The sequence below is a fragment of the Lepisosteus platostomus genome, chromosome 22, assembly GCF_059453375.1.
Source record: "Lepisosteus platostomus isolate fLepPlt1 chromosome 22, fLepPlt1.hap1, whole genome shotgun sequence".
NCBI lineage: Eukaryota > Metazoa > Chordata > Actinopteri > Semionotiformes > Lepisosteidae > Lepisosteus > Lepisosteus platostomus.
This window is the reverse complement of record NC_142632.1, coordinates 9,948,097-9,960,363: the sequence shown is the minus strand read 5'-3', so window position 1 is coordinate 9,960,363 and position 12,267 is coordinate 9,948,097. Positions and strand designations below refer to the sequence as shown.

Sequence of the window (12,267 nt, the reverse complement as noted above, 5' to 3'; positions counted from 1 at the left end):
AAGCAGAACTTACAGATGTTGGTTTCCTCTAGGTTCTCTGGTTCCCTCCCACAGGCCAAAAACATACTGGGAGGTTAATTGGCCTCTTCCCTGCCCTGTCCCGTCCAGGGTGTACCCTGCCTCGTCCCCATTTCTTGCTGGGATAGGCTCCCAGCTCCCCCGTGACTCTGTATTGGAAGAATCGGTTAGAAAATGGATGGGTGAATGGGACTTTATCCGTGTATGTGACTTCAGGGCAAAGTGTTTCCCAAGCTGCGGAGGAGGAACAGCACCACGAGGCTGGGAGAGCCACGGGACACAGGGGGGGAGGAGGAGATTGCTGCTGACTACGTCTTTCGGATCGTCTATCCAGGACACCGCCACGAATCCAGTAAGCTCTCGCCCTGTGACGTGTGACTGCCACCCTATGTCAGAGGCTAGCACCGACGGATCATTTAATCCAGAGAACATGTGTTACTCTTGGGGTCCTTATGTTTTTTCTGGCGGGGGGTTGGGGGTTGTTAACTATTACGTGGTGCTTGCCTTTCCTGTACATGGATTGTGGGTACGAGTCGAGCCTGGCACCTTCTGGTGGAGTCTGCGTGTTCTGCCCCAGGTCCACATGGGTTTCTGCTGTGCGCTCTGGTTTCCTCCCATCTCCCCAAAACTTGCTGTCTAGATTAATTGGTATCCCCAGAGCTACCTGAGTGTGTGTTTGCGTGCTGTCGACAGGGATGCAGTCCCTACTCGCGTCCATCCGGAACAGACTCCCACAGCCCTTGGCAGGAACTGGCAGCTATCTGATGATTGTGGGAGGTGTTGATGAAAGCTGATGGTTTTTGCCATTTCCCTCAAGGCTGCTGTGCTGCCTGTTCTGCGGTGATGGGGAAGTGTCTCTTTTCAGAGTTTTCTCACTCGTGTTTTAGTCCACGACTGCATTCCCCAGATGGAAGCCATACAGGAGGCAGAAATAGATCCTGATCTGTAGATCTGGAAACTGTGCAACTTTGTTTGCACCCTGTGTACGAATTCTTCTTGGTAGTGCATGTCCAGTGCTTGAACTGGGCCAGTACTGTCCAGAATGCCGTACCGGCATGTCTGTCATTTTGAGTCTTGCACAGAGACATATCAACATATCTTGTAGAGACCCGGCACATTTTAATGATTTACTAATCAAACTAAATTAACTCGTAACTCTGGAACAAGAAATAAATCATGTTGGATAAAAAAACACTCCTGACTGTAACCTATACGATCCATTTTTAATTGTTCCTGGTGAACTCATGCTCCTCAGCGCTCGGCAGTTTCCAGAATACGACACATCCATATAACATTGCACTGGACGCTGCTGCAAATCAGCATGTTATATGTGCAATCAACTTATTTATACAGTTTTAATTAAACCTTCATATTGATCCAAACTAATGCTGCTAATATTACATTTTTAATCATGTATGTTAAGAACTTGAGTTGAGATAAAACCCAAAAAATTAAAATTAATTAAAAAATTAAGCTTTTTCCCCTTCCAATTATTTTGAAGCTCTGTGTTTGCTCTTCTCTGAGTACAGGGGATCAGTTAATAAGAATACATTTGCAACAAAGTGAGGCCACTATAGATATAGCTTTAAATGTATCTTCCCCGACAGTGCTTCTCAGCTGTATTATTTTTCACCGAGCATTAAACTAATACATAGGACTGTTTCCGTCAGACTTTCTACCAACGTTAAGTTTGCTTAGGTTGTGGGAGGATTTCCACTTCAAGCACAGTACAGGATGATACCTGTAACTCAGCCTGGGGTGGTGAGTAGGCCTCCTGGTCACCAGGGGTGTGTTCTTCTCTGTGCCCACATGGTCTCTATACGATGAGGTCATGCATATAGACCTCTGAAAAGGGCAAGCTGATAGGAAATGTAGGGAGGAGGATGCACAGCATGTTGCTTCTTAGTTTTAAAAGGTTGTTTTTTCTGCTTTTTCTCGATTGTTCATGATTAATACAAAAAAAGGAGCTGAATCTGTTTATGATTAGACCCTTTTCTTATCTGGGCAACTGTAAGGCAACAGGTGTATTCCTGTACATAAGTGTGTGTGGGTATGTTTGATTGCCCATGTGGGGTAGAATTGGAAAAAATATCCTCCTGGCAGATTAAGTGGGAACACCCACCCAGTGGAAATGACTTTTTCATATACCTATTTTTTTATAAATCTAAAAATGCTAAAGCTTTGGTTCAAGTTTACTTTCATCCCCTTGTTGAGCTGGATTGTGGCATGGTGGAAAGTGATGATAAATACTGAATATTTTATTTGCTATAGTGCCCCTTGCAATCAGTGCTGGAGATGGGTGGTAAGTTCCCACATAGACAGGAGAGGAAACGTGTGTGTGTGTGTGTGTGTGTGTGTGTGTGTGTGTGTGTGTGTGTCTGCGTGTGTCTGCTGTTTCCAGCATGCTAAACTGTGTTCTCTTATTGCCCGAGCAGTCACTATAAACTACCACCACGTGACGGGCAGTCGCGCGCCCTCTCTGGATGAAGATGAGGAGGAGGAAGATAGGCTTCACGCAATGATCTCAATGATCTGCTCGCGGAACCTCACAGCTCCTAATGTCATGAAAGGTTTTTATCGCAAGATCGCTCCCTGACAACCCCACCCCCCCTCCTCGTCCTCTCACTCTCCCCCCACGTCCCACCTGACTTCTCTCTCGCTCCTCACCGCCTCTCGGCTTGCGCTGCCCGGCCCAACAGTGCTGACCCTGCCTGGCTGGATGATTTTGGGGATTGGGGTGGGGGGGGGTGCCCTGGATTGGACTTGGCTCTTGGATTGGCAGCTGTAGTCGGGGGGGGAAACGCAAAACATCGCCCAGCTCTTCTGCAGCCCAACTCTGTAGGCAACACCAGCTCGCGATCGTGCTGTTCGAAACAGAGCAGATGTACAAAAGTGCCGACATTATAAGTCTTGTGCTCTCGTGCCTGTAGAGGGTTTGGGTGGCTCGATTTTTTTAAATGAAGAGCATAAAATTCATGGTGCTTTGTTTATTTTTCCTTTATAAATTTAGCCACACTGTTTTTTTTATAATTGTCAATTACCCAGGGGGGAGGCATAGCGTAGTGAGTCTCTGGTCTTGTCGCTGGCGGGTTGTGGGTGCGACCCCCTGCTGCAGACACTGCTGTTGTATCTTGAGTGAGGTGCTGTACCTCAGTTGCTCCAGTCCTCTACACCTTATGGACGGCCCTGAGCCCAGCAGCTAGATCTTGAAATCCTGACCCAGGTTCGGACCGGTGACATCTGAACTGCAAGGTTTGACCTGTACTCCACCCGCACACCCTGATTGGTCTGGACCTGCGCACAGATCGAATCCCCCCTGAATGTCTGTATTTCCTATTATACTGGGTCCGGCTTTTCCAGCAGTTTTCACACCCCATTACCTATTCATGCCGGTAACCAAAATTCATCTGAAGTCGCCTCCCGTCTCCTTCTGAGGCTGCTTTTCTGCCCTCGGAAAATCTCCCAGGGGGCTCTGACTCGCGGCAGGCCGTTGCCATGGCAAACCAAACCCACACTCCTCTTCTGCGACGCTTGCTATTTGCTGCGCCCCCGCCCCTCCCCCCCCCCGTGTGGGCGTGAGATACACCCACAGGTGTCTCCACTGCCAGAGCCGAGCTGTTAGTGATAACATCCAGTGTTGCTGCACTATGGTGGTATTTTGAGCCAGAATTTCAGAATTAGTCCATGAGATCCTGTTTGTTTGTCCTTTTCACTTAGTAAGCCTTCCAGCTGGGTGTGCTCCGCACTATTTCCATCCTGTGCAAATTTTGTTCCTTCTCTTTCTGCCATTGATGATCAAAATTAAACAGGTTTGAGCAAACCCCACCTCTCCCATTCCGTTCCCTTGCAAGTCTTGAATCTGGCTAATCCTTCGATTGTCCGAGTGATCTTTATTAACAAGGTCCATTAAATGACGATGGCTCAGTTCAGTAAATCATCTGAGCAGCGTGGGTTTCACAGGCATGCTCATCTGGGCCCTGTTACGTCCTCCCTAGTCACAGAGCTGGAGTCGTGACACAGACCAGGCCTGGGAGAGTCCAGTGCCTTCTGGGTTCACCTTTAATTGTCTTCACTGCTCGTTTTACAAACGAGAAGAGGCCAGTCAGTCAATCTAGGCCGCCGGGTACTTGGCAGTTCGCTGGTTCCAGGATTTCATCCAGCCTTTTTTTTCCCCCCCAAAGAAACTGGGGCATCGACTTTAATAAGCTGGGTAGCATGTTCCACACTCCCACCACCCTCTGGGTAAGCAAGTGCTTCCTGTTCTCGGTTTTAAGATAGATAGATACTTTATTGATCCCGTGAGGGAAATTGCAGTTCAACAGCAGCTTAACACAGACAACACAGCCACAGTGTAACGAATTATATCATAATAGTACAATACATAAAATACAATACAAGAGTTACTCACAGTCCAGACACACAAAGAACAAACTAGAACAGAACAGTACACAGAAAAATCATATCACACATATGAATACAAATATAGATGTAAATATAGATATAGATATAAATATAGATATAAATGTATTGCACAGGTCCCTGGCATATATTGCACAAAAAAAGGTTGTAAACGGGAAAAGAAAAAAGAAAGAGAACAATGTTTAAATGTCATTCCCTGTCGTTTCCTGCGGTTCTTCATCTGGCTTGGAAGTTGAATGTTATTCAATGCCATTTAGACGCATGTGGTCCCACACGAGCCAGACTACGTCCCATTCTGACGTCTCCAGGAGCGCTCTGCTTGCCCAGACAGTGGAGCTGTTGAAATAAGTCGTTTGGGTTGCGGCCGTGCAGACGGGCAGAGAGATCTCACCCTGTGCAGACTTCACTTCTCTCAGCACTGTTGGGGGGGAGGGTTCTGTTGGCTGGGAAAAGCTTGGATTCTTCTGTTTTCTGTTTTCTTTTGTTATTTTCCTTATTTTGGGTTATATTTGATTGCTTAACCTTTTTTGCAACATGCTTGACTTTTTGCATGTGGCTGGTTACTTTTTATGTGTAATTCTGCAAACTGGAAAAGAACACTAAAATAATTTGATCATTTCCTTTTCCTTGTGTTGGGTCTTTTTGCTGTTGCTTTGAGGTTGCCGTTTTTTTTTTCCCCGTGATGCTGTTCACTGTAATTCTTCACTAATTTCAGTCACCTTTCATCACAGTTGTTAGGTCCTGTGGGGTTCTGTTGTAGTAGAAACATGGATTGTTACGTGAACATGATGCCTATTGACTGTAAAATAAGAACTCTATCCCAAACTCACAAACCTAAAACAAACTAAGGAGCAGAAATCTGATTGTGACATGTGTTTCGGGTTTTGTGCAACAACCAAAGAGAGGCAACAATTTCTAGCAGGCCATCAGCTCCAACCTGAAGAATTAAGGTGAAGAGCATTTTTTGACGTTGAAATTCTCTTTTGGTTTTATATCCATGTATCCATATATATATCTAGAAATTGTGTTTTTGTTTCTGTTCAAAATTTGAATGCACTTTACAGCATGAGCCTGAATTGCTGCTTAATTTCTTTTCTCCTTTTTTTAAACTGTTCACCCCTTAGCTCCTGAAAGATGTGAATGCTCAAATTTAGCCTTGCTCTGTCTGCTGCATCTCGTGACCAAACTGAACATTGCACTAAGCTGTCGCTGCATTGATACTGCTTCATTTCGTCTCAGTGACAGATGCATGCGTTTCCGATTCCTAACCTTGTTTTGTAACCTGCGTGTTTTATGATGTTACCGACAACATAAATGTATACTGGAATACATCTATGTACCTTTGTTTTTTGGTTAAACATTAAAATTAAGAAGCATAAATCTCTACCTTAATTGAAATCACGGTTGAGCTGAGTGGCCTGTGTTCATCATACAGGTAAAGGGTCCGGATGGTCAGAGAAGATTTAAATATTTAATCACAGACGGAGTGGTCTGTATTGTCCTCGATGTGCTGTCTTTTTCCTTTTCATGGCATTCAACTTTTGTGCTACTTACACTGCCACCGAGTGGCCGGGTATTGTAACTGAAATGTTAATGTCATGGAGTGGCATTGATCACCCTCCTTGAGTTATTTTATGGACGTGGAATGTTCTGCAGAATCGCTGGTCTCCCTTGGAATCAGTTTAATGTCCACTGGATAATTACTTTAAAGGAAAATTGTCAGCATCTTAGTTGAAAACAGAATATTAGTATGATATCATAATACATATTTGCATCAAGAACTTCCTGGGAAGTGGTTCATAGATGATGAAACAGTTTAGGTGTAAAACCACAGTTCAGATCTTTGTGATCCAATTTATGGGGGGGGGGGGGAAACAGAGGAATTTGAGGGTTCAATCTCAAGTCTGTATCTCTGAGAACTCACTCCATTGATATTTCCAGGGGCGAAATGTTCCTTACTGAATGCTAGTTATAAACCAGACTACAAGCTCTCTAGACCTCCCTGCACAATGATCCAACATCCTCTATTGCCACGGTTCACCTGTCTGCCTTCGCACGCCACTCTGATCCCATCAGAGACATCATTGAGAATCCCACTCCAAAGCGATCCGATTCACGTTTTTTGTGAAAGGGCAGACTTTTTTTTTCAGACATTTCGCTGACGCAGTGGAAAGTATATATATTTATAATTCTCTTCTTCTGTTATTGTAATATTTTTAAAAATGGCGTGAAGAGCTGAAACCCTTTTAAAAAAGGCCAGAACTCTCTATTGTTCTAAAGTGCCCCGCATCTGAGTTTGAGCATTCACCTTAGAAAGCCTGCACCAGCTCAGATCGGTATGCAACGGTACATCCCCAGTGTCACCCTTAGGGCCGTGCTTCAGCAAGCTCCTTAATTCTAGTCACCATGATTTTGATTAAACAGCAGCTTGAGTGTAATGGCTTGTGCGATCTAGCTCTTGCCCTTCAAGCGTGGAATGGCCGCGCTCTCTGCAGCACTGCAGCAGGGGGTGGTCTCTGCCCGTCGCCCAGCTCTTGTGATCCCGGGAGCCCCTCGGTGATCCCCATTCCGTCTCTGTGTCTCCCAGACCCCGGGGACATGATCGAGATGCAGGGTTTCGGCAGCAGTCCCCTGTCCTGGCAGCAGGGGGAGTCCGGCAGCCACGTGTCCTCCTGCCTGTCCTGCTCCACGGGGGGCAGCAGCACCCCTTACGAGCTGCACCCCGGCTGCACCTGCATCCACGACCGGTGAGTGAGTGACCCCTGACCCCCTGTTGGGACTCCATGTGGAATGGCTGCATTTCGCCACCTGCTGCCTGTCCTACGTGTCCACACCCCACAGGCTGTAAAACAACTCACGAGAAGTGTCATTTTGCTTTTGCCAGCAGGTAAATAGAATTTATAGAATGATGCTTTTAACCCTCTAAGCTTTAAGCATTAGATAAGGAAATGTTTTTTTAACTCAATGCATTCAAAGGGGAAGTTAAATGTCACACCTACATGCTGCCAGAGAAGACTCCAGGGAATACGGTACATAAGTAGGAAAGTCAGAAAATACGGAATGTTAACTGCGTCCTGCTTTATCTGCTGCTTCAAACAGGAAATGTTTAAAAAGATTTATACACAAATTAATGGGAGATGGAAATGTATGTCTCATAAGAGAGAAGTCAGTGTAGAATAGCATTGCAGGCTTTGTCCTCCTTACCGCTGTGCCCTGTGTTTGTGTCCAGGATACCTCTGAAGATGCTGTGCCAGAACATGAAGAAGCAGATTGTCTCCAGGGCTTTCTATGGGTGTAAGTGAACAGGCCTGTTTGTTTGTTGTGGAATGTGCATGGCCCCAGTGAGTGCCTCCCTGACAGGCCTGTGGGTGTTTGTACAGTATGGACAATGTGTACAATGTTCTCACCATGTACAAAGGTCAGAAAATGAACTATTTGTCCACTGACTTTTTTTGTTTGCAATTGGAATACATACCTCTATTTAAAAAAATGTGGAATCTCCAGGGTACCTCAGATAACTCAGACAGTATAGGAGCTGGTTTGTTTTGTGGGTTGTATCCTGTATTGACACGGGTATGCAAACCTGGGCTGTGTCACTCCAGGTGAAGTTAGCAGAAACATCAGCTACCGGTATAATATGGGAAACATTGATTTTGTAGAAAAGACAGGTATTCATTTTGACGCCAACATCTTCCAGACAATGAAGCAAAACAATAAGAATGTGAATCGTGTATTTTGGTCTGTTTTTGACAATTTATCCCAATAGTTGGGGAAAAAACTGCAAATAGAGCCAACAGTAGTTGAGACAGCAGTGAATCATATCTTCTGTTAACAAGGTTCTTTATAGGGATGCAGTACTCATAAAGTACACCTCCACAGACCCAAGGATAGCCTCTTTGCGAGAGTTGATTAAAGGGATCAAGGAGTGGTTTATTTCCAGATTGTGATCCCTTTGATCCTATGGAACAGTAATCCACAGAACTGGTTTTGGGTGCCCATAGGTTTGCAGTACTGTCAGGGAGAGCCGCCCCAGTGGATACAAACTCCCCTTGAGGACCCTGTAGACGACCTTTACAGTAAACTAGTGTTTACCAGCTGCAAGACTAGTTTCATGCTTTTTCAACACCTTCTTACAAATGTTCCAAGATGACAGAGCTATTGTACAGCAGGGATCCAAACCACGCCTCAGTGGCATTCTGGGATGTCCAGTTCTGTGCACCCCAAAATGTTCCGCACCTTTATTTCATGCATGCAAGGTTTCTGATAGCATGGAATGTAAAGGTTGATTTGCAGTGCATGCTGTAGATGCGCAATCTGCACAGGTGTTCTGTGAATAAGCTTAAAAAACTCCCCGATTCACGGCTCCTACCTCCTTCCCTCGTGTCTCAGGGTTGGCGTACTGCCGGCACCTGTCCACAGTGCGGACACACCTGTCCGCGCTGGTCAATCACAACATCGTCCCGCCGGACAAGCCCTGCGAGGCGTCGGGGGGCCTGAGCAAGGACGTGTGGAGCAAGTACCAGAAGGACTGCAAGGTGAGAGGGTGGCCAGGGGGTGGCGAGCCCTCTGGGAAACGTGCGATTGCCAAGTTGTGCACGAAGTGTAGTCCTCCACTGTGCAAAGCGCCAAAGGGAGACGGCTAGATGCTAGATGTTTTGTAATTTTCTCAGCAGACTTTTTTTTTGTTAGCTTTAGCTTGCAGGAAATATGTTGCACTTTTAAGAGTAAACAAGTATCTCCTGGGCTGTTTTATTTCTGGAGACCCATGAGCTTGTTATCTGGTTCCTGGAACCGCCCTCCTACTCATGGCACAATTCTGCAGACGTACAGCTGGGGCATTAAGACTTCAGACTGCCTTGCTGACCACTCTCTCGTTCGCTCTGTGTCTAGAACTACAAGGAGCTGGAGCTGCTGCGACTGGTGTACTACGGTGGGGTGGAGCACAAGATCAGGAAGGAGGTGTGGCCCTTCCTGCTAGGGCACTACAAGTTCGGCATGGGCAAGAAAGAGATGACCCAGGTATGCTGCAGAGCAAACAGTGACACCTGCTGGCCAGACAGTGTTAATCCCATTGATATATTTTTGGAACTGTTAAATAGCTGTCACTTTCTCGCTTTTTTTAATAGAATGAAGCGTAACCTGGGGTTACAAAACATATTGAATTTGTGACCATATTAATTCTCACCGGGCTCATATTTATTAGCTTTAACTGATAAGAGATCAGATAAGATCACTTTATTAGCCATATACAATTTTTTGCATTAGCAATTTGTCTTTTCGCATACCCCAGCTAGATTGTTATAAACTTAGCAAAGAGCAGAAATACTGTTGCAGTCTGGGGCAAAAGCTCTTTGTCCTACCAGTTCAAGACCTCTGTTACATGTAACCTGTCCTCCAGACGTTCAGTGCGCGAGTCGGTCCTTCGTGTTGGCTGGCGGGTGACGTGCTCTGCCCGTTTTCCCCCTGCCAGATCGACGAGAAGGTTGCTGCCAAGTACCAGCAGGTGATGGAGGAGTGGAAGGCCTGTGAGGTGATCGTGAAGCAGCGAGAGAAGGAGACCCACTCGGCCATCTTCGCCAAGTTCTCCTCGGGCAGCAGCATCGACAGCCACGTCCAGAGGCTGGTCCACCGAGACTCCACCATCAGCAACGAGGCGAGCCGGCGCCCACGCCTGTCTGACTCCCAGAGCACCTCCTGGGTGTGGCCAGAGTGATAATCTGTCTGTCCTATTCCATCACGGCCTTTTCTTCAGATAAGATATATTTATTGTCCGTCCAAATCGGATGGAATTTTGGCTTTGGTATTGCCATGCAAAACTACATGAAAGAGTCACATACAATTTTCCTAGACATGCAACAGGACAGATACACACATCTGGCTCTGCCCTTATCGCACATCCGATGGCCCCATACAGGAAACGGTCACTTTGCTGCCTTTAACATAGCGATCGCACAGGAAACCAAGGATTTCTCGTAGACATTTTTCTTGGCCGCAGACATTCTCGCACACCTCCCCGCAGGCAGCAATTGGAAAAGGAAATGAAGAGCGTGGGAGGGGTAGTTAACGATCAGCTGAGCTTTCTTTTGAACTGCAATAGAATAAAGCTCTAAGCTGTTTTTTAGATGAACCATTTGCTCCCTCCTCCAGCAGCTGAGGCTGGGATTCCTTATTTAGAACGAGGCATTAGGAATGCTCTGTACGCAAAGCGTTTGCGCCCTGTAGTGTCTGTGGCAGAAATTGCAGCCGTCGCGCAGTCAGAACTGACAGATGTGGTAGCATTTAAGTCCTGCTCTGGTCTGCATGTGCTTTGTTTGGAATAAGCATCTGTACAGATGAATGGGATTTTAACGTGATTATTATTATTTGATTAGTGTGTTAATGTGATTGTCGTTCTTCTCCCCTCCCCCTTGCTCCTCCCTCTCTCTCTCTCAGGTGTTCATGTCAGTAGAAGAGCTGGACAGCAGGGGACGGGGCCTGCAGGGGCAGGAGGATGGTACAACCACTCTGACGAACGTGGGGACCCCCGTAGTCCTGGCACCCGACGAGCGCCCCCTGGTGGAGTTTGACTCCCCAGACTCGGGCCTCCCCTCCTCGCGGAATTACTCGGTAGCGTCTGGCCACTCGCAGATCATGTCCAGCATCGAGGACGCCCAGAGCATGGAGGAGGAGCCAGGGGAGGAGGGGGCGCAGAGCATGCTGGGAGAGCAGGGGCGACAGGACTCTCTGAGCGAGGAGCAGCTTTGCGGTCAGGTCGACAGACTGATGACCGGGCCAGGTGGTGCACCCCTCTCCCTCTCATCATACACGGTAATACAGGGACTTCTGATCTCCTGCCCACACATCAGCTTTTACTGTACACCTGTAATCACTTTGAATTTGCAGCACTTATTGAGTACAGGATACAAGCAGAAGTTGTTCCTGGAGTTTTGAAAGCAGAAACGTCTTCCTATTAAAATTCCTGAATCAATCCTGTCATCATTTAGCATGAATCATTGAACTCATCTGTTTGAGCTGACAGCTTCATCTCAATTGCTATTATACTTGGGAGTTTTTGCTCTGGCGGTAGCATTGTTATACTCTGAGCACTGCCGTCGGAGAAGGAGCAGTCTGGGTTCTGAGGAAATGACCACTGCCTGGCGGTGGGAGGGGAGAGCCCTGCGATCGTGGCCACCGCGTCTCTGAAGCGCTCGCCGTCGTGATGGCGGCACTGCTGCGTTCCTCACCGCCAGGTCTCTCCGTCTCCCCCAGATCGAGCTCCTGGACACGGTGGCCCTGAACCTGCACAGGATCGACAAGGACGTGCAGCGATGTGACCGCAACTACTACTACTTCACACAGGCCAACCTGGAGAAGCTGCGGAACATCATGTGCAGGTCAGCGTAGATACCGCTCTCCCGTATTTTACCCCTGGAAACTGTGAAAGGACAGTGCCTTTGATCCATAGAGTTGGAGTGAGTGAATTGTTGTTGTATCAGCCTGCCACAGGAATGTGGACCGTTCTGCAATAGGCTTTCTGATCTGCTATCTGGAGTTGTATCTCTATGGATATCTATATGGATATTAGATTTGCCGGCATTGATTGTAGTTTGAGTTTGACTTAAATAAAAGAGATGCTGGTTTCATTTTCTTGTGGTTCACGGTTATTAAATAAGCACACAGGTGGCTAGCTCCAATTCAGTTTTGCAGCAGTTTATAATGTCATGTCTCTTATTTTTGTCCTCTGAATTAGTTTATTAACAATCATTTCTTACACTCATAAAGCGCTTTTCTTGACACTCCACTCAAAGTGCTTTACAGGTAATGGGGATCCCCTCCACCACAACCAAAGGG

At 46.7% G+C, this 12,267-nt stretch overlaps 1 protein-coding gene across 2 annotated transcripts in view; it reads left to right on the top strand.

The window, feature by feature from the left end:
- The window catches only part of sgsm2 (small G protein signaling modulator 2), a 65,736-nt gene that overhangs the window by 45,880 nt on the left and 7,589 nt on the right, over positions 1-12,267 (top strand). Inside the window, exons 11-19 of one of the 2 annotated variants that reach the window (XM_088616487.1) lie at positions 235-370; positions 2,454-2,588; positions 7,025-7,184; positions 7,667-7,731; positions 8,827-8,972; positions 9,328-9,456; positions 9,908-10,090; positions 10,870-11,244; positions 11,686-11,810. In XM_088616487.1, the coding sequence (XP_088472613.1) occupies positions 235-370; positions 2,454-2,588; positions 7,025-7,184; positions 7,667-7,731; positions 8,827-8,972; positions 9,328-9,456; positions 9,908-10,090; positions 10,870-11,244; positions 11,686-11,810 (1,454 nt within the window). The remainder of the gene's footprint in view (positions 1-234; positions 371-2,453; positions 2,589-7,024; positions 7,185-7,666; positions 7,732-8,826; positions 8,973-9,327; positions 9,457-9,907; positions 10,091-10,869; positions 11,245-11,685; positions 11,811-12,267) is intronic. The other variant, XM_088616488.1, reaches the window with a different exon arrangement.